The sequence below is a fragment of the Hermetia illucens genome, chromosome 3 (assembly GCF_905115235.1).
Source record: "Hermetia illucens chromosome 3, iHerIll2.2.curated.20191125, whole genome shotgun sequence".
In the NCBI taxonomy this organism is placed as follows: domain Eukaryota; kingdom Metazoa; phylum Arthropoda; class Insecta; order Diptera; family Stratiomyidae; genus Hermetia; species Hermetia illucens.
In genome coordinates, this window is record NC_051851.1 from 33678749 (window position 1) to 33706289 (window position 27541).

The following is a 27541-nucleotide window of genomic DNA, read 5'->3' on the forward strand; positions in this document are numbered from 1 at the left end:
TTCATTATGTCTATGCACTCAGCCGCGCTTCCAAAATGTCCGGTTTTATCCCTAGTTTCTACCAGTTCATTGATATCCATTCCTCAGTCATCCTTTATAAATCCTTCATTCGTAATATTCTTGAATATGCTTCGGTAGTGTGGTCCCTAACCGTAGTTGTGATTGATATTTTGATTGAATCTGAGCAAAGGAGATTCACTCGATTCTTAAATTTTAAAAAGGACGTTTCCTTCTCGACATTCCTTGAACGTCTGGATTTCTTTAACCTAACATCTCTGCAATCGTGTAGATCTTTGACTGACGCATGTGTTCTTTTCAAACTTTGTAATGGCTTGATGGAGAGCTCTGTAGCCGTGACCCATCACACATTATTCGCAGCCTTAATATTTTTGAGGTTCCTTTTGCGGAGCTCTTATGCTAGTTCAACTCCCCTTGCCCACATTGTTAAAGGATTATAACCCTTTACAGCTTGGTCCTCTGGCTTCATCCCTAGCGACTTACGAAAATAGGGTTATTGACACCTTGTAATTTTTTGTTTCCAGTCTATTTTCTGTATGCACTAATATGCAATAAGTATTTGGAGTATTCTCTGTTTATTGTTAATTAAATAAATAGATAAATAAATAAATAAGCAAACACCTGGCTTTGAACCTCTTAGTAGGATATGTTCATGCAAATCCTTCCATTTGAGGTAACTCTAACAACGCGTGGCTGCTTCGAACAAACGTGAACAACGTAACCTACTCCAAAACGAACTAATAATTTAACTTGTCTCCAGACGTATAACCATCCAAGATGAACCTTCAAATCAAATTTCGTAACACTTTCCTCTCGTGATATCTTATGCTTCCTTGGTGACATAATTTAATGCAAAAAAGTACCCAAATATATAATCACTGTAAAAAGCTCTACCGCCATCACTGTATTCGGTAAACCCAAGCAAATAAGAAATTATTCCTTTCTTCCTCCACTACGAGGATACTGTAAAGTTAACTTTGCTGTAGTGACTCGTATTTAACAATATGAAATCGTGTAGTGTATTTATGTCGGCGAATATGAGTATCTAGGATCCATGCTAATGTGTATTAACTAGGGCAAAACAGGACTCTTCGCTTAAGTTTGCTATTATCTTTTTAATCACACTGTCATACGGTGTACAGTACCTGAAATGGAAGACCATGAAAGTTGTTGTTTATCACATACGAAACTCTAATAAAGTTCTATGTTATCATACAGATAGGTACGTATAGCGCACAAAGATAGATGTATCTACACTCCAACGTCTATGCGTATGCTAATATTATGTGATAACAGAAAGGATTAAAATCTTTGTTGGGGTGCAATAGTATTACCTCTTTACGATCATGGGCGCCTTTATCCTTTTTACGTGCTGCTTTCTGGGTTTTCAACTGAAAAGTAATTTTCAAAAAAGTTACAAAACTTTTCAAATTTTCATATTTTCAGACTATTACACGGTGTATTGTTTCTTCGAAGTTCTGATGTGGCTCTTTTTTGGTAGTGGCACATTTCGTTAATCGGTCGTTAGTCTGGATTAAGGGAAAAAGACAAGGATGAGAAAGGTTTAGTATCAATTAAGTAGAATTATTTTCCTGATTAATGTTAAGTATCTTCAGGAAACTTATGTTTGTATTAAAAAGATGCATAACTAACTTATTATATTATTATAAGAGGGTGGATTGGGAAATTGCTATATCGTCGTAATCCTAGCGGAAGGTGACCATATATAGTTAAGTCGGAAATACGAAATTAATAAATAATAATTAGAGTTTGCTAGTATGATTATGGTCGTAATCGCAATATATAAAGGCTTATAATTCTATAAATTTGCAAGATCAATGAATTTTCAATTAATTCACGTAATGGAAAAATGGTTCCATACCGAATCGGAAAGAAAACAATAAAGAGACTATGAATAAATTGGATGTTGGATAAGAATCAAGCGACCAACTCGAGTTAGCTCTATCGGAAATAGTAGATAAGTTACTTACCAACGTGCCTGAGAGGTTTTCATTTAAAATAAGTCTAGCAATGATAGCGCTATGGCCGAGTTGATCGAGCCTCACTCAACACCTCGTTCTCGTTACCCGAAGTTCGGAATTCCATTTGTGCCGGCCGGTTTATTCATGTAGGCCATCAGATTATCGTTATCTCATCCGTGCTATCCCATCAACTTCAATGGGCGAATCAATTTTAGTGAATGAATTCTCCTCGGCCCGAATCACATAACCGTGCCACCGAAGACGCCTCTCCCGCAATTTCTCCAGGATCGTTACAACTCAATATCAACACATAATGTCCTCGCTTCGGATGTGACCATAACGTATTGCCCAATGATCTAACACAATATCATTGTCTCCATTACAGCGAGGCGCCGTTTATTGTCTTTTATAGTCAGTTAGCGCTCAAAACCGGATGACACCGGAATAAATTTTGGATTTGAGATGTTCTTGATGCGTCGACCACAAAAACACCGGCCGGATGTGTGGCGGAACGATGATTGATACCCGTTTCACATCCTCGATCGACCAAAGTAGGCGCCCGGCCAAAATGCCGACAACTTTTTCCCACCCAAACAGGAGAGAGCGTGAACAGGCATGCTGCCGGTCAGAAAGGGGATGCGATTCATTCCGTTCCAATCAATCGTCAAGCAAAAAGTATCTTTCATTTGGTATCAGCTTATATGCATTTACGCGCCATCGTTCGCGATTACCTGAAATGCCCTTCAGTTTCCCTCACGATTTCCGAGACGCCTGCCTACTTTATTTACTGTCGCCCCTCCTTAATATGTGACCTATCCATTGCCACTTCCGTTTTCCAATTACTTGCGTACGAGCGCCAGGCCTGTGCGTGGACCAAGTTCTTTGTCTGTTATAGTATCAGGCCAGCGAACTACGATGATACGACGCAGACAAAATTTGACGAACGCGTTAAGCTTTTGCGTAACAGTGGGGTTCATTTTCCATGTGCTACTCCCTTATAGCGACACAAAAAGAACACTAACATTTCAAAATTTTAGATAGGCCAGCGAAAACGAATCTACGACTGTTAATGCTTCAGGCAACATCCAGTTCTGTGCCTGCATCGACGGAAACCAGCTTCCCAGGTATACAAATTAATCATAGGTTTCCAATTTAAAAGCCAAAAGTGAGAGAGCAAACAGATGGCATCAGCGTAGCAATTGAGCGGACACTCGAAGGCTGCCTTAAGTATGATATCAAAATCACACTTATGGATTTCAACAGTCAAGTAGGGACGGAGCCCGTATTCAGGGGATACGTTGGCTCTCATAGCTTACATAGGGATACAAATGATAATGGACTGCGGATTATTCAGTTAGCAGTATCGCACGAAATAGTTGTTGAAAGTGCTTGGTTTACTCGGAAAGTGGTCGACAGACATACGTGGGCCTCTCCAGACAGAAACACTTTCAACCAAATTGACCATGTGTTGATTGAACGCCACCAACTCCCAGCCTTGATGAATGCCAGAACATATAGGGGTGCCAATATAGACTCGGATCACTATCTCGTTGGCATGGTATCCATGGTGTGTGGACATGTGACATGCATGGTGTGTGAATAACAAAACCACCCAGAATCCCCTTTGACAATCAGGTGAGAGTTAACACTGAAGCCATCTACAACACACCTATGTACAAGAGGGAAATGGATGCCGCAATGGCCGCAGTCAACAGAGGACCTGGAGATGAAGCATCAACAAATGATCTTCACAACCACCTGAAGAACGTTATCATGGATACGGCCACAAACATACTTGGCCCCAGCCGCAAAAGGAGTCGGAACGGCTGGTTTGACGATGAATGTAAGCTAGCAACGGAACGGAAGAATGCTGCATACCGAGTAATGTTGCATTCTCAAAGAACGCGGGCACACGCAGAGACTTATCACGAACTCCGTCGGGCGGAGAAGCGACTTCACAGACGGAAAAAGGAAACCTGGGAGAACCAACAAGTCTGTGAACTAGAAAAGTATAGGGAGCAACCGCACCAGGCGCGCAAGTTTTACCAATAAGTCAGCAGGATGAAGCCTTATACACTTCGATGCTCATTTCTCTCATTTCAGATAGAATGGGCATATGGGAGCGATGGGTTGAGTATTTTGATGAACAGCCAAAATTTCGGCGAGTTGAAGGTCCCGCCAACTAAAGACGACGGACAAATGCTGCCACCACCAAGCATAGATGAAACAGTCCGTACAATCCACTGACTTAAAAAACTTAAGCCGCCAGGAGCCGATTTAATTACATCCAAATTGCTTAAATATGGAGGCGATCAATTACACCAAGTGGTTCATCAACTGATGCTTAGAGTTTAGGATAGCTAATCAATGCCTGACGACTGGCAAAGACGCATTACCTGCCTCACACATAGAGAAGGGAATATCACGCAGTGCAGCAATTATAGAGGTATCATGTTGCTAAGTACCATCTATCTAGGCCGGATAGCCCCATACGCCCCGAAAATCATTGGCCCATACCAAAGAGGCTTCACTCCAATAGATGGAAAAACTGTTAGAATATGGACGTCAGTTGCACCATCTTTTCATCGACTTTAAAACCATCTGTGACAGCATGGCCAGGGTAAAACTGTACACGGCCATGAGGGAATTCTGTATCCAGCGAAATTGGTAAGACTGACTAGGGTGACCCTGACCAATGTACAAGGTCAGATAAAAGCAGCAGGATCACTATCGAGACCATTCGACATCAACAACGGTCTACGACAAGGGGGTGCCCTATCATGCGTCCTGTTTAACCTGGCCCTGGAGAAAGTGATCCGTCATGCTGAGGTAAATGTGAGAGGTACGATCCTCTTTAAGTCCACCCATCGACATCATGGGAAGAACCACCCGAGACGTGCAAACTGTCTTCAGCCAGATCGAGCAGGCGGCAATCGGCGCGAGATCTTGGGGATGAACATAAATGAAGGCAAGGCAAAGTACAGGGTGCGGCAGCATAACTTCCTTTTTTCAAAACTCAGTAAAAACTATTGTATGCATCGGAAAATATTTATTTATTTTTTATAATGTAAGTACATGTCTAAAGTTTTTATTTACATTGTTTTGAAGATCAAATCTGTTAGGTGACGTCCCCCATTCTCCATACATTGCGGAAACCGATTTCTGGCGTTTGTCATGACTCTTGTTAGCATAGCAGGTGTTATGTTGGCAATTTCTTCTTGGATGTTGGTCTTCAAATCTTGTAGGCTTCTTGGACGGTTCACATAAACACGGGATTTCAAAACCCTTTAGAAAAAAATCACAAGGGGACAGATCAGGAGAGCGAGCCGGCCATTCCAAATCGCCTCTAATTGAGATAAGGCGCTCTGGAAAGTGTTCCCTCAAAAGAGCCATCGATGCTCTTGAAGTGTGTGCTGTTGCACCATCTTGTTGGAACCAAGTGTCCCCCAAATCCAAATTTAATAGCCGTGGGAAAAAAAATTCTATAGCATGTTTACATACCGGTCCGAATTCGCTGTCATTGTAACCTCATTTTCCTCAAAAAACCAGGGACCAATAATTCTAGCAGAGGAAATTGCACATCACACTGTGACTTTGGGTGAATGCAAAGGCTTTTGATGCAATTCTCGAGCGTTGGTGTCAGCCCAGTAGCGCATGTTTTGTTTGTTAACCGACCCACACAAATGAAAATGGGCTTCATCGCTACAAAAAACAATAGCACCCTCGGGAACGACATCAAGAAGAAGCTCACACGCGTTCATCCGAGAATTGAAGTCACGTTCTGAAAGTTCCTGCACTATCGCCATCTTATAGGGATGAAAATGAAGATCATCACGAAGAATTCTTCTCACAGAACGATCGGATAGTCCAAGGGCAGATGCGTGTTTGCGCGCAGAACGCCGTGGCAATCGCAACATTGACGCTCTCACTGCTTCAATGTTCTCAGATGATCTAACGGGCCGAGGGACTCCAGTTCTTCCTTTTGTCGCACTTGCAGTTTATCTGAATGTAGTGACCCATGTAACAATTGATTTGCGGTCTGGGACGGGAGCCAACGAGGCTAAATTAACGCGATTCCGAAATGCACGCTGTGTTGCAATAACCGAACATACGCTTGAAAAGTAAACCTCAACGGCAAAAGCACGCTCCTCACTATTCCAACGCATGATGGCGACTGAACCGTGTCGGGATAAAACTTTACAGTATCCCCTCTTGAACGAGACCACTAGCGCTCCGCTATGACATCAACTAACTGAGTGGCGCGCATTTTAAAAAAGGAATTTGTGCTGCCGCACCCTGTATATGGTGGCAACGTCAGCACCAAAAACCAACCAACCAGCAACATCAAACCGCTGTGGTCAAACGGGAAGAATAAAGATGTGAGAATTCAACTTTGAGACCGTTGATAATTGCGCCTATCTAGAAACTTCCACAACCGATAACAACTACGACGATGAAATCCGCGCACGGTTGTTAGCAACTAGCAGAGCCTATTTCAGTTTACAAAAACTGTTCCGCTCCAAACGTCTCACCATAAGGTCAAAGCTCTTGCTGTACAAAACTATGATCTTGCCAGTCCTCATGTATTCCTCGGAGACCTGGTTTGTTAGCAAAACAAACTGCGAACTCTTGGCCGCGTTCGAGAGAAGAATCCTCCGAAGAATTTTTGGCCCTCTGCATGAGGATGGACGATTCCGTAGTCTACATAACGACGAAATCTATGAGCGATACCATTACCGGCCGGTTGTGGATAAAATCCGGCTCAATAGGTTACGGTGGACGAGTCACTTAATCCGTATGGATGAGGATGATCCAGCCAGGAAAGTCTATAAGACGCAATATCTATGGTAGAAAAAGAAGACGAGGCAGACCTTGCCTAAGATGGAGCAATGGCGTAGGTCAGGACACCAGACAGCTTTTAGGGATATCGATTTGGTGGACGTCGGCGCAAAACTGGGATGACTGGAGTTCCTTTTTAAGGCAGGCCTAGACCGGATACCGGTTGTTGAGCCATTGGTGACGATGATGATGATTTCGGAAATTGTTTCCCTTCTGCTTGAAGGAGCAGTCCGTATCCGCATGTTAGGGTGACAAGCCTTTTCCTCCTCAAGAGGAAGAACTTCACCAGAGGTATTACAGTTAAGAACAATGGTGAAGTGTTCTTTTAACTTCTTCAGTTGTTCGTAATCGTGGATGAGAATCCAATTGTTAACGTCCTTCGCAAAAAGTACACAAGCTTGCATATGTCCGTGATGCGGTATATATTTTTGAAATCATTGCGGCATCTTTCTCTTTCCTAACCAGCGCAATCGTAAATTCTCTCTTCTCAAGGTGTACACTACGCTGAACTCTCGAGATTTCGCTCCGTGTTGCAGTTCGAGTTCGTCACGCTCGCCATCACTCGCAGCGGTCAAAAGAACCTTCAACCCATGGGTTTGTTGATCCACTTCCACGATTCCGCAGTCGGCCAGATCTTATGACACCCCTTCGGGACGTGGTCGACGACCCGTGCAGCACCCGAGAAAATAGCATTTTTTATAGCAGCCCAATGATACTCTTAAGCGGGTTACTCAGCATATCTTCCGTTTGATCGGCAAGATAACTCTTTCTCTCTCGAAGTAGTTGATCTAATTGCTCATACGGTCAGCTAAGGACCAACTAACCTTATGGCTTTGTGGTCGAACAATGTGTCACCAATGCAGAAATCCGCGAACCTCCCACAATTATGGTTGAGGTCGCCAAGACCATGCTTCCCCATCACATATCCGAGCAAGGTGTTGTCAGGGGCATTCAGATCACCTACCACGATCACAATGTCACCTTTAAGATGCTTTCCCTGAACTGTAGGTAATTACTCAAAGAAAGTATCCTTTTCAACTATATCGGAAGTTATGATGCTCCTTAACCTGAACCGAAATCGCTCAGTTAGAAGTCCGTCGGAAATCGGCTCCCAGGTAGGGGAAACGCTCCGTCAGAAACAACCAGACACCGCGATCGCGTTTACTGCCACTTGGTCTTTCAGAGTACAAAGGCATATTACCATAAGAGTGCCAAGAAAGAGAAGAGTACCCCCCAGAGTCCCACCATCTTACTTGGAAAAAGCGAGCATTCTGAGGACTCCCTCTACTATTGTCGGGGAGCAAGAACAGAAACCAATCGTAGTCCATTTTCAATAGCGGGAAGTCAGTCTCAATCCAAGGCGTTGTTGACGTTTGGGTAGCAATAAAGTTTCCAGATTTCCAAGTTCGTGGCCCACAAATTGCTATCCCTTTTAGTCATCCCTTAGGACAAGCAGGAAAGACGCTCTGCCTTTTCAACCATGATACTGTCGGCAGCGGATAGTAGTTTCAGTGGCAAGTGCCGTTCTTTCAAAGAAAACCTTCATTTTCACGAAAGTTCTTCTTTTTTATGTTACGGATAATTCCAAAGCGCAAAGCGGGTTGTACGTATTGAAGAAAAATTCCAAAAAAACATAGGATATGGTTTCACTAATGAATTTCTAGGGTGTTATATCTTAGCAGATTTTTAGGCTAACAATGTGGATAGGGTACGCGAAATATCAAGTCGACATAAGAACATATATATCTGTATTACTTTCGTGTACTCTAATAGCAACGTCGGATCAATGAACGTGCATGTTGGATAAAATGACAGCATGTAGCTTTTCAAGCCACAGAGCACTCTAATCTTTTGAAAAGAAACCATCCAAGAAAGCATTCTACACCAATATGATGACAGCATTTAAGATGCTTCAGAGATTATCTTCGAGTATGAAATTTTAACGCTGCCATAAGGCTAGTGACTTCTCTGCACGCTTTTGTCGTTAAGATCCCAACCGATGAACTATAAGCTTCCTGAAATCTTCATTTCAGATACACACAACGTCTTGAGATTACACTTCTCAACTGTTTGAAATCTTATTCCCAGGCACCTCTTCTTTTCACTGTAATTTCCTTTGTATGCGATGGACATATCTCTTCTCGAGGATGCACTATATCCTGCCTTGAGACAGGCTGGCTTTTACCAAGGACAGAGATGAGGTATGGCTTCTGCATGGGTTGAGTTAGTTGTTGTTGGTTTTGTCGCTGACTTGAAAGCATCCTTCAGGTAACTTTCACTGTCCATGGGCGCTTTTCAGCAACCCCTGGTAATGTCTGGTGTAGATGAAAGGAACTTCCACCTGGCGGTTAAAGTCGAATCTTTTACAAGGTTACCATAAGGAAGCAGAAAAATCCTTTTCGGGAGTTTTTATATAGGAGAGTTCACTGATACCTTTTCAGCTCAGCTGGTTGATCTAAAATTCTAGACACTTTAGGAAGTGCGAGATAAATAGTAAAGGAAAAAAAATGTGATGAATCTACAGAATACTAGATTTGAAGATGAGTAACTTCATAAGCTGTAACAGATATATTCTTTTAATTATTGTTAGATTGCAACAACTGAATTCACCACTGTGAGTACACTTTTCCTTGAATTAGACTGCAACCCTGCTCACATTAAAATCTAGCGTAAGTGGCGTCAAGTAATTTGAATTTCTTAGGACGTGCTGTCTGCGAGTACGTGAGTAAGTGTACCCTTGAAATTTTGCATCGCAATGCAAGTGGAATCGCAAAGATACAAGCAAAATAAACTCCGGGAAACATTAGAAATTCATATGGAAACTGAAACACTTTTACTTACTTTTAATTGCATTCCTTCTGTCTGATTAAGGTCATCGCCACTATGCCGTAAGCCATTCAGAAAACGTGTAAACATTGTCCGTCTTTTTGATTTACGTCCTTCTGTAATTTTTAGAGAAAAAATGACTTTTTGTGCTTTATTGTTAAAAAGGATTCTATCAATTAAGACCAGCTTCTGGGAAGGATAGGTTTACATGAAATTAGCAAATGATATACGCACCTGTCGTTGCAAAGTCGTAAAAAAAATTTGATCTTGTCGTTGGGTAACTGTTTTGCATCCCACTCAAATTCACAGCCGATTTCGTATCTATAGCACTGCGAGCCATCCTAGCTGCCAAGTCATTTTGTGTAAAACTGTAGATCTCGTTTTCTTCACGATTAGATAAGCAGCTCGATGGCTATGATCAGTCAAAAGTTCATCCAATTGAAAGCGGTGGGACAGAATTCAAAGAGAAATTTTTGGTGGAATTCAGGAAATTATACTCAACGAACTAAAGTTAGTATTTAGATAAAAATTAATCTTAAATAATGAAATTATCATTTCCTTTCAGATGGGATAGTTTCACAGTTAGGCTCAGGACTCAGTTATAGCAACTCACCAAATATTTTCCTGGTACATAGATTGGTTGACTTTGGCTATTTGGAAGCCCCGACTGATTGGCCGATCCACGATGATGAGGTCTTCCCGTAGTCAGACCAGCAGCTATTCTAACATGTCTTTCCGTCCACTTAGAAAGTCGAACTTTCTCTATCGCATTCAATACATCTTCGTATGGTGTTGAAGTAGTCTTTGCATAGTGCGCAGCTAAACCTTCCAGATAACCTCGTTTACCTTCCTGTAATGAAGAGGAGAATTTTGAGTTGATATCTTTGAAAAAAAGTTAAATAAGATTAAATACATAACTGAAAAGGAGGCGAGCCCGCAACATGAAACATATAAAAGCCTAGCAAATAGTTATGGTATAATTGTAATGTAGCAAAGGAGGAGTAGCAAGGACAGTAGAAATATAGTTGTTTCCCTAACTCCACCATAGGCAATCTCAGCCCGTATAATTTGACTGAAATGTCATTAAATAGGTAGGGTAAACCAGACCCGGGCTATTTGTATATACTATTAAAATGGTAAGTCAGCACCCCGCCGAGTTAGTGACGCCGCTGTGGGTTGAGAAGTTTAAAATTCACTCAAAGTATTCTCTGCTTGTCGTAAAGGGACACTTAAAGATATAGAATGAGTGGAAGAAGGGGATGATCGTCCAAATTTCGAAAAAGGACATAATACCTTGAACATGGCTATAAGAAGGCTATTTGCGTGCTTCCTATTGTTGCAAAAATCATCATCATCATCAACGGCGAAACAACCGGTATCCGGTCTAGGCCTGCCTTAATAAGGAACTCCAGACATCCCGGTTTTGCGCCGAGGTCCACCAATTCGATATCCCTAAAAGCTGTCTGGCGTCCTGGCCCACACCATCGCTCCATCTTAGGCAGGGTCTGCCTCGTCTTCTTTTCCTACCATAGATATTGCCCTTATACACTTTCCGGGTGGGATCATCCTCATCCATACAGATTAAGTTACCCACCCACCGTAACCTATTGAGTCGGATTTTATCCACAACCGGACGGTCATGATATCCATCCTCATGTAGGGGGCCAAAAATTCTTCGGAGGATTCTTCTCTCGAACGTGGCCAAGAGTTCGCAATTTTTCTTGCTAAGAACCCAAGTCTCCGAGGAATACATGAGGACTGGCAAGATTATAGTCTTGTACAGTAAGAGCTTTGACCTTATGGTGAGACGTTTCGAGCGGAACAGGTTTTGTAAGCTGAAATAGACTCTGTTGGCTGACAACAACCGTGCGCGGATTTCATCATCATAGCTGTTATCGGTTGTGATTTTCCACCATAGATAGGAGAAATTATCAACGGTCTCAAATTTGTATTCTCCTATCCTTATTCTTGGTGTTTGACCAGTGCGGTTCGATGTTGTTGGTTGGTTCGTTTTCGGTGCTGACGTTTCCACCATATATTTTTTCTTACCTTCATTAATGTGCAGCCCAAGATCTCGCACCAATCGCCGCCTGCTCGATCTGGATGAAGGCAGTTTGTATGTCTCGGGTGGTTCTTCCCATGATGTCGATATCGTCAGCATAGGCCAGTCGTTGGGTGGACTTAAAGAGGATCGTACCTCTTGCATTCACCTCAGCATCACGGATCACTTTTTCAAGGGCCAGGTTAAAGAGGACGCATGATAGGGCATCCTCTTATCGTAGACCGTTGTTGATGTTGAGTGTTCTTGAGAGTGATCCTGCTACTTTTATCTGGCCTCGCACATTGGTCAGGATCAGTCTAGTCAGTCTTATTAATTTCGTCGGGATACCGAATTCTCTCATGGCCGTGTACAGTTTTACCCTGGCTCTGCTATCATAGGCGGCTTTAAAGTCGATGAATAGATGGTGCAACTGTTGCCCATATTCCAACGGTTTTTCCATCGCTTGCCGCAGAGAGAAAATCTTATCAGTTTGCAATTGCATATTATTTCGGCACACATCTAAGGACAGCTCGTATTTTGACTAAGAGAGAGCAGACTGATTTCCTCTCTAGTTCGTTAGTATTCACCACATTGACACCCTGCGTATCATTTTGGGGCGCCGTATCCATTTCAGTCTTTCACTTCACCTGCACTTCAGCGAGAAGGTTTTCCATGGCGTGAAAAAAGAGTTGGTGTCGAATATTCCACGAAGGAGAGTCATTCGAGAGAAACTATTAGTCATTATCAGAGCGATGTATGGTATGTACTGCATCGAAGTAAAGTTTTTGAGGAATTTAAGATGCAGCAGAGTTCGACAAAGTTGCATTCAGAAGCCGATTATTTCTTCTTGTCATCGGTAGCATTCCTTCAGCGGGCTACGACATCTTTCCTCAAACCCTTCAACCCCTCTCAAACCTTCACAAAGTTGACGGTGTTTCAGTCGATATAATTCATATTCATTTTAGAGGGGTTGAGGCAGCGTACTCTGTACTAACCTCAAAAAAACACAAATAAAATGCTGAGATCAGGGAAAGAGATAAATAGAGTACAGTTGAGGTTATTCCATTATGATAAATCCTACTTGATTTCTCTTGGTGACGGGTCCCGCGACAAGCCGACCAAGAAAATGCATACAAAGTGGTTAGTAACAAGATGACTGGATCTTTCTCCGACTTATCTCTCCGTCACTGCCACTTCCTGCAGCGTCTCTTCCTAGTAGCTTTTCGGAAGTCTCTAGTTACATCGAACTGATAGCGTATCTAATAGCGTACCTAATTCGTTAGAAATCCTAAAGAAGTCATTATAACTGCGACAGATACTGGGTGTAGAACTGCTGCACGATATGACGCAGCTGGATGGTGACAAAGTCAGCATCGAGCTGCAACAGCCTTTGTGGCTGCAGAGACTTCCGTCGAGTACATAGATCATCGTGGTATGTACGGATTGGGGCCCCAGTCGTCCAATCCATGGTGAGGTACCGCAAGACACGACAAATCAGGTACCACAGCTTTGGTAGGCTGCGGCAGCGCTAACAGCCACCATTTCTTAATTATCGGAGCCGATCGGTGCTTTGAGTTCGGGAGGTAAGACTGGATCACGGTCTAGACCCGCCTCCCGGAAAATTCGTTCAGGTAGTAGGTCATCGGAATCCTCGAAAAGTGCGAGACATGCTGGTACAACCTACGGTTTGCGGAAAAGGCCACAAAAACACGAAAATTAGACTTACCAGGAACTCTGGCAACGGCTACTCGAAACACAGAACCACCACGCTTAATAATGTATGACCCCTTAAACAGGCGCCAAGGGACTAAAGTTTCGGTTCTCTTCCCGGAATCATTGTCTAACGCCGCACACCTTATAACTCGCGCCAACCTCCTTCGCAACTGGTTTTTCTTTTTCAATTATATATCCAAGTCCAAAAGAAAAGATGGGGAGACGAAAAACTAGACCGCCAGCTCTGCTTGTGAAAAAAACGGAAGGCAAGACCTTTGCGGAAGTCTCCAGTGAAATCCCTTATCGGATCTAGCCCGAAGGTAGTGGAGCGGACTTATCTTCAATTCTGAAAACGAAGGGCGGTGGAGTCCTCGCCGAATTCCCGAGGGCCACAGATAAAGGTACATTCAGTGAAGAGGTCAAGGGGCTGGAAGACAAAGCTTTCGTTTCTAACCTACAACACAGAAACTCTCTAGAAATCCAAGACCTTGACTACTTCACAGAAAAGAACGATGTAGGAGAAGCCATCAAGTGCGAATATCAAGAGGTAACCAATGCCAAGTTGCGGAGGAATATGCGAGGACGCTTCTTAACAGCGGGAGAATCAGAAATGGTTGTGTAATATCTAAGATACGAATCCGAACTGCCACAACCAAATGTTACAGATGCTGATTATGGATACACTTCTGCAACCTGCCAGGGACCTGACAGGAGGGCTGCAGATGCGACTAGGTAGGTCATAAAGCGAATGCCTGCAACGAAGAAGAGAGTTGAGCTCCATGCAAGGGCAGTGCGGGCTCAAGGCGGGGAGGGGGGCTTGTCCTTATAGCAGAACTGGAAAGTGTTAAGACGGGATTAACATGATCCGCATCCTACAGATAAATATGCACCGGAGTGTACCCACTCATGAGCTGCTAGCGCAGTTCCCTGCGGGAATCAAAGGTGATCTAGTGCTCAACAATGAACAGTACCGAAACTGGGACCCAGATTTGTGCTACCACGACATATCAGGTACCGCCGCCATTTGGGCTCGGGACGGCAGCACCTTAAGGTTCTACTACACATAAATATGCACCGGAGGGTACCCGCTCTTGTGTTGCTAGCGCAATTCCTTGCTCGGATCAAAGCTGATCTAGTGCTCATCAATGAACAGTACCGAAACTGGGACCCAGCTTTGGCACCACGACATATCTGATACCGTTGCCATTTGGGCTCAGGACGGCACCACCTTAAGGTTCTAGGCTTTGTGTGAATTCGGTGTTGTAACATTTTTCAGTATCTATCTAAGACCGAGTGAGACGGTACCGCACTTTTAACGCAGGCTTCACGCCCTGGCGGACGCTATTTTTGGCACAGAAGGGCGGATCTTGGTTAGGGGTGAATTCAATGCCAGGACGCTTGAATGAAGCATGCCTCATCCAGACTTCTGAGGAAAACGAATTCTCGAAAGGCAGCGAGAATTGGACTGCCAGTTTTAAACCCTGAATCCACGCCAACGTTCCGGCGACCAGGTTGCGAGGGAAACATTCCCAACGTATTCTTCGAGTCGAAATTACTGGTGTCGCTAATGCACGAGTGGTAAATTCTGGAAGACTTCTCGGCAAGCGGTACAAACTCCGCCGCTTTACACAACGTCGAAGCGACCAGGAGGGGGCATGTATCACAATGGCAGAGTACAGATCAGCCAAAAGGAGGTTCCGCAATACAGTACACAGGATAAGAGCCTGCTGCCGATAGAGCCTGGTAGGGACCATGCGGAAAATCTCATCATTTAAAGCCGAGGACTGCCTACTTTTCTCCATAAAGGAATTGAAAGAGTCGATCCTCTCGATAAAAAACAAGAAGGCGCCAGGACCCGATGATAACCCGGCAGAGGTATACAAACTGTTGCTCTAAAATCGCAGCAGACCAACTGTTCGGCGCATTCAGCATTTCAGACAAGAGGGACATTTTCCCTTCTCGTTGCAAGGACGCCCCCGAGTTGCCCTTTCCATACTAACCACTTTGTATGCTTGACATCGTTCGGAAAGTGCTCAAAAAGCTCATCAGAAATAGACTCGCGGAAGCAATACGTGCTGACAGAGGCGTATCCCTACGGTAGTTCGGCTGTAAAGCACGGAGACCCACAGTTGGGTGATACTCCTCGTAAGGCTTGATGTCAGTAATGAATTTAATTCTGTAAGATGAAAGGATATTCTAGGCACACTAAGCAATGCTTCCCACGTGCCGAATTATCTCTTACGGATTTTGAGAGATTATCTGACAAACCCTTTCCTGCTCTATGAAACTCTAAAGGGTTAGAAGAGGATGGAGATCACGTCCGGGGTAGCGCAGGAGTTCATCCGGGCGAAGAGTCGCGTCTGGCCAATTGTGGAGATGGAGTCGCGGCGCTTGTTGCCGAATGCACTGCCGAACAGGCGCAAGGCAGACTTAGTATATAGATGCTACAGGTTGGAAAACTGCACATGGTTTCAACCTTGCATCGGAAAAACCCTAAGTAGTCATCCTGACTAAAAAGAGAATCTCTGTCCTGCGTCCTACATTGATCGGTGAGTCGATATTTGGTACAACACCAATGGTTAAGTACTTTTGGGCTGACTTTCGACTCAAAGATGAGCTTTTGCGGGCAAATCAAAGCAACAAGGAACAAGGCCGCAGCTGAAGTTCCGACATTGGGGGTCCTACGTCTAGCATGCGGCGTCAACGCAGTTTGTTCTGCTATACGAGGTAAGGGCTGGGTAAGGGCTGACGCTCTTGGGGAGGAAGAATATCGTGAGCATCTCGCACAAGTACAGAGCCGGGGAGTTCTGGGGTGGCGTCTACGTACCGCACTGTCTCTTGGCTTTTTTACTACGAGAGGTAGCTGTTTGAACGACAACGTACACTAGATGAATGGCAACTCTCTTGACAAATTGAGACAAAAGGCAGGGGGTCTGCGTGCCTTTATGGCAATTAAGTGGGTGGCTGAATCGGAAGCATGGTGAGGCAGACCATTTCATAATCCAGCTCCTAAGTGAGCATGGAGAGTTTCAGTCTTACCTGAGCAAGTTTGGGAAGGCACGATCTCCTGTCTGTGTGTTTTGCAATGGGATTGTGAATGACATCCAGCACACCTTTTTTTCTTGTGAAAAGTGGAGCAGGATTCGTTAACAACTTTATTTTAACACAGAGGATCTCTCTTCAGCCAACATTGTCGAGAAGATTCCGAGGAACGCTAACAGGTGGAGCCGTGTTATGAATTATGTTTGGGTTCGCCTCACTGCAAACAAAGAATAGTTCGACCAGTGAAGGAGCTGCATGGCAGGAGGCTCCTTGAACTAACAGCTCCCTTCCTCATCTCCTCTCCCTTTGGTGAAAGAAATTCCCTGATTTGAATGCAGTGCGGGAGAACTCGGGGTCAAACCCGAGGTAATGTGACAAACGGTTCCAGGCTAGCTCTCTGATGGTCAGGAGGTATTCAGTTGATAGTTTGACGTTCTATCGTTCCGGAAGTCCTTCTATGCGTAAACACATTCACCTATTCTAAGCAAAACAATTTCCTTCCACCTCTTCGTTATTAGACTTACTTTTATGTTGTTTTTCGTTTTCAGTTTTCATGGAGCTAATCTTTTGCTGTGCTAACATCTTGTTCTTATGTTCTCCTAATCAACGAACTACTGTTGAATGAATTGTATATCCTCCATCCCTTCCTGGCTAACCGTGCACAGGATGGGAATTCATTAAGATTAGAATACCATATTCCCGGGAAGTAACTTGTTAGCAATTGTAGTACAAACTCAATGTGAGAAACGAGAAAGTCTGCTCACAACCCGGGAACTACGATATTTTATCGGACTACAAAACCCTTAAAACTTCAAATCAAAATATTATCATGTAAAGGCCATGAGCGGATCTCAAACCAACATTTTAATTGCACCATATTCTGGTTAAAGTAAAATGTAGTAGGTCCCGTAATGAGTGGTTTGTTGGCTTCATGTTATACTCACTGCACTCTGCATTATATCACACCCTATTAACATTATAATCCTTTGCCAACATTTACTGCCCTGCATCCGTCTGGCATACCCTCTATATCAGCTTTATGTGGACCTCATAAGGGAGTCCTCGCCGTTAATGCGATGATGATGAAGATTGTTTGTAAGTAAATCACCGCCCGAAGCGCTAGTTTGCATATGGAATTTGTAACTAGTGAAACTATTCCGGTTCGGTGCCCACCATAAAAGCCTCAAAAAGCTTCGCGCAATTATGCTAATATGAACAATATGCATAGAAGCCATATTTAAGTATGCTAATTCCGAACACTGAATCCTGTTAAGCCAATTTGTTTGATAGAAAAGGACGAAAGCCAAGCGTACTTTTGACGTTCCCCCATGTTTGCAATGTGGGCTCCACAAACAATCTAAATCCCAACCATTTTTAAGGTTTTGTGTGAAACAAAACCTTATTAGAATCGATTCGATGTCTGTCTGTCCGTCTGTCTGTCTGTCTGTCTGTCTGTCTGTCTGTCTGTCTGTCTGTCTGTCTGTCTGTCTGTCTGTCACACCCGATTTATTCGGAAACGGCTGAACCAATTGTCACGAAAATTGGCAGAAGTATGTAATCTGCCGTTCCCTTTACATGCAGCAACTGACGCCATTTTGTGTTAAGTTTAAGGGGGGCTCCCCATACATGTGAAAGGAGGGTGCAAAATTTTTTTTCATAAAATGTGGCCATGTGGGGTATCAAATGAAAGGCCTCAATTAGTACTTTTCGAAACTGGTTCAATATTTGATATCGGGTGAAACATAGGGGAGTGAGGGCTCAAAATATGACCCACAAAAAGTGTAACAGGTCTCGTTCTCAGAACCTATCCAACCGAAAAATCTGAAAAAAATCACAGTGGTGCATCTCTACGAAATCTAGGCCTCAAAATATATCCGGTTCCGATATCTGCACAAATAAAGTTAATAATAGTATATTTCCACATTTTAGAAATTTACCCGGCACCCCCCTTATGTTCATCCCAGAAGTACAAAATTTGGCATGCATATAATGAAGAATATAGTGCACAGTTTGGTCAAGTTTGAAGAAAATCCAACTATTATTGACAAAGTTATAGGGGGTAAAACTTTACCAGTTTTTGCGAATTTCGCGCACCCTTCATGCATAACTGCATGACGTCATCATCACATATCAATTCGTCAATACCACAACCAAATGAATTCTTATGAATGGGGTCCCAAAGAATTATTTTGTTTTAGTTTTTTAGTCATTTGTATATGAATATCAATTGTGTATGTAGGTATATAGTATATGAGTGCTAATGAACTTTGTGGGTAGTGCCTATTCAGATAGATATAAGAAGTAAATCGGAAATGTGGGTACGATCAATTTATATACGTGCATATATGTGTACCATATTCGGAAATAGGCAGTTTGTTTGTTTAGGGTGAGCGTAATATCTATGGCTGTAATATGTACGTATGTCTCGTAGTTTGGAAAAATATGAAAGATTATGTTGGATTTGTAGCTATATACGGGTAGAAAAATGTGCGTTGAAATTTCTTAGATAAGATGAACACAAAACCTTTATACCCGAAGCGCGAGCTTCCGGTATCCCGACTTGTTTCTGGATCTAGTCAGAATGGAGTGGATGCTCAAAGTAATCAACGAGAAGTGAACGAAACACACATTTCAACCTTTTGTCCGACAATTCCTATAGATTACCTTTTGACAATCATGGCATGCTCCACTTAGCTCGGTTCTATCAGTTCGAGTCCATCAAAGACACAGACACAGACTTCCGTTCCTCACCACGGATTATCTCAAATAATCGCCGGACATTCGTTAACAGCTAAAAGCCTAGGATGGCAGGGACAAGACCAAGGAGAATGCCGGACACATCTTGACCGCAAACAGATTAAAAACGAGAAATTCCCTTGATCTGGGAATGAGCTCGTTCCGGCCATCAAACGGATAAAGTTTCCGATAGTGAGCGTTACGCAAAAACTAAGGATCCAGTTGTAAGTGGTTGTCGCCTGTCATGGAAATAGTTAGAACGCTGAGTAAATATAAAACCTGAAATGGAATTCTCGAAAAGACGTTTAGTCCCAGTCGCATAGGGAATGCATTGGCTAAAACCACATTCGGTATTTCTGAGTGTATAACCGTATGGGGTAGTTAGGTTCCGGACGCCCAGAGCCAGGATGAAAATCTAAAGGATGTTCGCTTCTGTTTTGCAAGGATTTGAAGTTACGGCATTGTGAATGAGGATGGTCAATTTAGGAGACAAATAACGAGACTTAATGGAAATAAATGCGTTTTAGTGTGGACATTTCGGTGTAGGTTCCCAAGTTGGAAACGCCATTACACAAATTTTCATTGGAGTCTCCAGGACGCAATGGTATTGAAATTAGAGCCGTGAAGTGATCGAGTCTGAATGGATGCTTAGGGACGATGAGACGTAGAATTTTTAAAAACGAATGTGTTCTAAACAATTAATTATAGTTATGAATATTGAAGAGCGAAATCCTCTGGTCCTGACATTGGCATTTCAAGCAATCGAAAATAAGAAATTCAACTCATTTTATTTGGATGATTTTGCGTACATATAATACGCGCTGTGTAGCAAATGTTTAAGTTGAAGAATCTTTTGTTCCAGAAATGGTTGGAGTAGATTCACAGAAAATAGATAGCTTTAGCCTGATATGAGCATTTTGAGGATAGTATGATCTCCTATTTAGTGACGACCTAATTGAGATTTTTCATTTGGTACCCCCAAGGCACTCCGTGTGCAAACGCCGTCATTTACCTGACCCACACTCCCTGGACAATTACCTTGTCGTGGTGATGGAGATGAGTAAGAAACATCCTCTAGGGAACCAGAGGTGATACCTAACGCTAAGCAGTGATCAAAATTTCAAGCAAAGCGTGACTAGCGTGCCGAGGACTGAATGGTCACAGGGGTTAAGATGTGGCCGTTAACAATAAACTCTGGGTACCAGATGACCCTCACGTTGAACAGGCCTTGTCTCAGCAAAAAGGTACTCTACTGAGATCGACTGACTTTCCCAGGTAAAACAAAGGCCATGGCAGTGAGCTATGACAAACTTAAAAACCTAAAACACAACCAAAACAAAAGCAGAAATTGAGTGAAGGGCGACCCTGAACTCATCACTAGAGGGCCTGAGTTTAGAGTCAGATTTATCACTTAATCAAGTGGGAGTCAATACAATTGTAAGCCAATCCTTATTCTGTATCCAATCCGTACCGAAGCGATCCACTTCTATCAGCACTCCTTACACCGGGTTCCAGTCGACGCCACCTTTGGAGGCTGGAGTCTTGCCCACGGGTAAGCAGGTCTTCAAACAGCAAACAGCTTCAAGGCTAACCATTTCCAGCCAAACCGCAACTCCCGTATTGTGTCAATGTTGAGGGGAAGGGATCGTCTGCAGTATCCGCTTCAAAGGGCAAACTAAAGTGGCAGCGGTCTTCTGACGATCCGAACTCTTCAGCCTAAAGAAGATTCGGGCAGCAGCGGCCAAGTCTTCATCTGCAGCTAAAGCTATCGAAACCGATAGATGCGTATTGTATGGCGGCACCAATCTACCCGGTTAAAATATCGACCACCGCGAACAACTTAGGAGGAAACTCCTGCTAGCTAACTAGTAAGGACTGTATCCTCACAAAGCTTTAAACTTTGCTTTAAGTCGGTAAGTGTATAACTTAAAATGTTACGGAGTAAGAACGAACGAAGAAAGTACGAACTAGTTGCCCAGAAAATGCTGCTCCTCTATCACCGATGTGGAGGAGGGTGCGTGACTTCCTTGTTATCGGTCTTCTTGAACCGGGTATTATGGAGGTTCCGGAACAAACAGCTTGCCGAAGCCTGGAACCGTCACCTGACTAATGTCGGCTCCTGAAATCATCGAAGGGGACGCACATCCCATGGCATTTTCATCAGAAACTTAGACAAGGGGTAGCTGCACTTATCACCCGTCGGATCAATAGCTGCAAAGAGTGTATATTTGTTAAATACCTCATTCAAGAAACATGGGTTGTTGTTGGGGAAATCAGGGGGTTTAGACTTCCGGTATACTGCCTTGTTATATGCTGTAGAAATATTAGACCCCGCTCTAGCATGGGTGGTTTCAAAAGACCTCGAAGCTACTTTGGTTAACGACCTACATGATGGCGACACCACAACAGTTAAACTAACCGTAAACAGTCAATAGTGAAATAAGGAGATTTTGTGGTGTTCTGCTTATTTCGACTATGGAACGTTGATCAGAGCTATTCAATATACGAAAAGTATTAGCCTGGCGGTAATAGAAGCATATTATATTAACGGCCATCATATATGTTGGGAAGGTTCCAACATCAACTGGAGAGGATTCAGACTACTCGAGTTTCTTATAGGAACGGAACTGTAGATCCTCAATTTGGGCAAAGAATCCACTTTCTTCCACGTGGTCAGAGGAGAGGTCATCGACATCACAGTGGCATTCCCTGACATCTCTTGTCGCTCTCGGATTATAGGCGCATTGATTTCGTAATAGGCACGGATCCACCTCCCACCACTCCATTTGGAATCTACGCAAGGCAGACTGGCCGACGTACAAAATAGAACTGAGCACCCGAGTAACGATACCTGGGGGTGTATCAAATCCATTGCTGGAATTGAGGAAATATCTTAAATGATCTCAACTAACATGAAACATGGTCAAAGGGTAGTATAAGTCCCGGGGCGAAACGTGGATTGGTACCCACGATGGAGCATAAAACCTGGGAAATGCCTGCTGAACCAACACCAACAGCTCTACTACCAAACCCTATCTCCACCTCCACATGGTGACCGCTGGGAGCTCTTTCTTGACGAAAAGCTGCAGACGGAGAAGGATGAAGGCGAGTCTCCCGCGCCTAAAAACGGGACAAATTGTACCAACTGGTCCTCCAGGTTGGGAGTTGGGTAGGGCTGACAATCCTACACGGAAAACGACTTGTTACGAAGCCACAACAGGAGCCTCAGATAGGACGGATTTTAAAACGACGGACTCGGCAACGAAAAAGGAACAACGATTGGCGCATTTTCTCATGGAACGTGCGCTCCCTGTACAGAGATAAAGCTGATAAGCAGCTAGCCGCTACCCTGTCCCAATATAGGGCGGATATAACAGCGTTGCAAGAGATGCGATGGACAGGGTTCCTGGAGAAGAGCCACTACACCATATATTATAGCGATCATCCAGTAAACCATGTGCTCGGAGTAGGTTTCTTAGTCAGCCAAAAAATGAAACCTGCTGTTATCGGCTTTGAAAGCATAAGCAAACAGCTATGCACTCTGCGCTTGCGAGGCAAGTTTAGAAATATAAGCCCCATAAACGTTCACGCCCCTACAGAGGAGACTGCAGAGTCGGAGAAGGATACCTTCTACGAGGCAGTCGAAAGAACCCTCGAAGCCTGTCCCAGATATGATATCAAAATCATACTTGGGGATTTTAACAGCCAAGTAGGTAAGGAGCCCGTATTCAGGCGATACGTTGGCTCCCTTAGCTTACACGAAAAAACAAATGATAACGGACTGCGGACTATTCAATTAGCAAGGTCACACGAAATGGTTGTTGGAAGTACCTGGTTTGCGCGGAAAGCGGTCCACAAACTTACGTGGGCCTCTCCAGACGGGACCACTTTCAACCAAATTGACCACGTGTCGATCGAACGCCGCCACCTCTCAGCCTTGATGAATGTCAGAACATATAGGGGGACCAATATAGACTCGGATCACTATCTCGTTGGCATGGTGCTCCGAGCTCGAATAACAATACCACCTAGAATCCCCTCTGACAATCAGGTGAGAGTGAACACTGAAGCCATCCACAACACAACCCTCCGCGACACCTATAAGAGGGAAATGGATGCCGCAATAACCGCAGTCAATAGAGGACCTGGAGATGAAGCATCAACTAATGATCTTCACAACCACCTGAAGAACGTTATCATGGATACGGCCACAAATATACTTGGCCCCAGCCGCAAAAGGAGTCGGAACGGCTGGTTTGACGATGAATGTAAGCTAGCAACGAAACGGAAGAATGCCGCATACCGAGTAATGTTGCATTCTCAAAGAACGCGGGCACGCGCAGAGACTTATCACGAACTCCGTCGGACCGGAGAAGCGACTTCACAGACGGAAAAAGGAAGCCTGGGAGAACCAACAAGTCTGTGAACTAGAAAAGTACAGGGAGCAACCGCACCAGGCGCGCAAGTTTTACCAACAAGTCAGCAGGATGAAGCCTTATACACCTCGATGCTCATCCTGCCGAGACAAAGAGGGAAATCTGATTTCCGACAGAGCGATGGGTTGAGTACTTTGATGAGCTACTGAACAACCAGAACATCGGCGAGTTAGAGGTCCCGCCAACTGAAGACGACGGACAAATACTGCCACCACCAAGTTTAGGAGAAACAGTCCTTGCAATTCACCGGCTAAAAAATCATAAGTCGCCAGGGGCCGATGGAATTACAGCCGAATTGGTTAAATATGGAGGCGACCAGTTACACCAAGTGGTTCATCAACTTGTGATCAAGGTATGGGACAGCGAATCAATGCCTGACGATTGGCAACGAGGCATAATCTGTCTCATACATAAAAAGGGAGATATCACACAGTGCAACAATTATAGAGGTATCACGTTGTTCAGTACCATCTATAAGATATTCTCCACTATCTTGCTAGGTCGGATAGCCCCATACGCCCAGAACATCATTGGCCCATACCAAAGAGGCTTCACTCCAGGCAAATCAGCAACAGATCAGATTTTCTCTCTGCGGCAGGCGATGGAAAAACTGTTGGAATATGGACAACAGTTGCACCATCTGTTCATCGACTTTAAAGCCGCCTATGATAGCATAGCCAGGGTAAAACTGTACACGGCCATGAGAGAATTCGGTATCCCGACGAAATTAATAAGACTGAGTAGGCTGACCCTGACCAATGTGCGAGGCCAGATAAAAGCAGCAGGATCACTCTGAAGACCATTCGACATCAACAACGGTCTACGACAAGGGGATGCCCTATCATGCGTCCTCTTTAACCTGGCCCTCGAGAAAGTGATCCGTTATGCTGAGGTGAATGCAAGAGGTACGATCCTCTTCAAGTCCACCCAACTACTGGCCTATGCTGACGATATCGACATCATGGGAAGAACCACCCGAGACGTACAAACTGCATTCATCTAGATCGAGCAGGCGGCAATTGGCGCGAGATCTTGGGCTGCACATCAATGAAGGCAAGACAAAATATATGGTGGCAACGTCAGCACCGAAGACGAATCAACCAACAACATCAAACCGCACTGGTCAAACACAGACACGAACTAGAATAAGGATAGGAGAATACAACTTTGAGACCGTTGACAATTTCTCCTATCTGGGGTCGAAAATCACAACCGATAACAACTACGATGATGAAATCCGCGCACGGTTGTTGTCAGCCAACAGAGCCTATTTCAGCTTGCAAAGACTGTTCCGCTCGAAACGTCTCACCATAGGGTCAAAGCTCTTACTGTAGAAGACTATGATCTTGTCAGTCCTCATGTATTCCTCGGAAACTTGGGTTCTTAGCAAGAAAAATTGCGAACTCTTGGCCGCGTTCGAGAAAAGAATCCTCCGAAGAATTTTTGGCCCCCTACATGAGGATGAACGATTCCGTAGCCTACACAATGACGAAATCTATGAGCGATACCATGACCGTCCGGTTGTGGATAAAATCCGGCTCAATAGGTTACGGTGGGCGGGTCACTTAATCCATATGGATGAAGATGATCCCACCCGGAAAGTGTATAAGGGCAATATCTATGGTAGGAAAAGAAGACGAGGCAGACCCTGCCTAAGATGGAGCGATGGTGTGGGCCAGGACGCCAGACAGCTTTTAGGGATATCGAATTGGTGGACCTCGGCGCAAAACGGGGATGTCTGGAGTTCCTTATTAAGGCAGGCCTAGACCGGATACCGGTTGTTGCGCCGTTGATGATGTTGATGAACATGAAAGAAGCTCTCGAAACCAGCCTTCCACTCAAGATGCCAAATAAAAGAAAAACACCATGGTAAGAGCTCGGATTTGGAAAATCAGAGGAGAACGGCATGGATGCTCCTCAACTGAGTACTAAAGTCTGATTCAGCTCGATAGCTAGGATCGATACGGGCTCAGAAAGTTTTGAAGAAGAGCTGAAACGGATCTACATACAGAACGAGAGATACACAGAAAACAAAGAAGAGACCATCATTTGCTTGAAGTGCACTTCCCAGGCAGCATCCAAAATCTCATTCTGGGGACGACAGGTACAAACACCTTTCCACCGAAAGACTGAACACTGGCACTGGAACGAGTGAAATGAGCATTTAACATGTTCGATAGATGCAAGTCTGCAGGTCCGAAAGGCATTATTTTTACTCCGGTAATAGAGGGAATGGATCCCGTTGGTTTTGGTGCGGTGGCGCCCTTTAAATCTGTTACGACGGGCAACATTATCAACTCTAAACTGCAGGTACTGCTGAAACATAGCCAACTGAACCAAATATTCCTGATGTAAATGGCAAAGCATTCGAGCATCGCTGGTAATGAAGAAACCGACAGACTGGCTCGACAAGGGCCTGGACCAATAATAGTGAGGCCGAAACCAACTTTCGGCATCAGGCCATCCATGTCAAGTCTATTCTGGAGGGTAACATTGTAAGAATTGATAAACCCGAATGGAGAAATCTGAACTGAAATCTGAAATCTTTGCGAAGAAACCCGGAGCCGCCAGAGCTTATTTTTGTTGTCCCTTAAGAAGTGGAACACGAAAACCCTAGTAGGGCTTTTAATGGGACACTGCTCCTTAAACTACTACATAGAAACAATGTAAGTGGTTGTCTCGGCTATACGTAGCCAATGTGAGGCGGAAGATGAGATAGTCCTGTTCTTCATATGCAACTGTCCAGCCTCCTCAGACCGCAAACCAATATACCTTAGTGAGGTATACTTGCACGAATAATCTGCATATTCTCTGCCTCTGGAGAATGTCCTCAGATTCGCGAAAGCGACCAAATGCCGCAAGCGAGAAGCTATTGAAGAGCCGGTTTCCGGGGGAAGTACAATGAGCCTAACAAAAGGCTTGACTGCTCAAAACTACGGCTGCCTCGTTAAAACTAAACCAAACTAAATCTACCCAACCCCCAAAAAAGGGTATATTTTAGGAAAATCGAGTTTACAGTGCCCTTCGTCTATATGAAGACCCTTCCTTAAATTCCTCAAAAAATAATATCACCTGGAAGAAGCCGACCATGCTAGTAAATGGGACTAGGCTAGAATGACTAGAAATACCGGTTTCGCTTTTCTCGTTTCAGACAAGCACCTAAGACTAGTTAGAACCAAAGCGTGTTAGGTACAACCCAGCGTTGTATCCTTTATACGATGAACCAGAAACCACTACCATATGAGATTCAAAAGCTATAGGGTAGAATGTGTAGAGCACCGAGATGTACAAAAATTCCCAAAAGTCTAGTCAAAGTTCTAAAAGTGACATAGTGATCGTGATGGGTGATTTGAATGGGTGGACTTTGATAACCTCTTGCTCGGGCATGCAATGGCAATCGACCACTTTGCTATGGGCAGTATATTTAGGAGTTGTCTCCTGGATGTCCGTAACAAGAGAGCCGATGTCATCGGCGCGAAAGGAATAACCATTTAATGGTAGCTTAATTTGCTTGCGCGTTGTGTCCTCAATCTCTCGCAGGGTGAAGAGCTGCAGCCCCAAAGCTCAACATCGAGAGTTTGGATGATCCAGCTGAGGCCTGACAGTGAGGAAAATATTTTGCTTATCTGATAGCAGATATACTGAGTAACCCGCTTGAGAATATCGATGCGCCATAAAAAATGCTCTTTTCTGGAGTATTATGCAAGTCGTGGGACACGTCACAAAGGAGCATCATAAGATTTGGTTGACTGCGGAATCGTGGAAGCGAAACGACGAATGGAAGGGGTTGAAGGCTCTATTGACCTCTGCAAGTGATGGTGGACATGACGCGTTCGCACTCCGATATTGAGCGAAATCCCGGAAAGTTCAAAGAAGTGTGCACCGCTACGAACGAGAATCTATTATTG

The 27541-nt window shown here is 44.0% G+C and overlaps 1 protein-coding gene across 1 annotated transcript in view; it reads right to left on the reverse strand.

Moving 5' to 3' along the window:
• Nucleotides 1-743: 743 nt before the first annotated feature.
• The window catches only part of LOC119652413, an 83867-nt gene continuing 57069 nt past the window's right edge, over nucleotides 744-27541 (reverse strand). The window contains exons 3-8 of the mRNA XM_038056530.1: nucleotides 10279-10515; nucleotides 9900-10077; nucleotides 9681-9781; nucleotides 1473-1547; nucleotides 1353-1409; nucleotides 744-1163 (exon numbers count right to left, since the gene is read on the reverse strand). Of these exons, the coding sequence (XP_037912458.1) occupies nucleotides 1146-1163; nucleotides 1353-1409; nucleotides 1473-1547; nucleotides 9681-9781; nucleotides 9900-10077; nucleotides 10279-10515 (666 nt within the window). The 3' untranslated portion in view covers nucleotides 744-1145. The remainder of the gene's footprint in view (nucleotides 1164-1352; nucleotides 1410-1472; nucleotides 1548-9680; nucleotides 9782-9899; nucleotides 10078-10278; nucleotides 10516-27541) is intronic.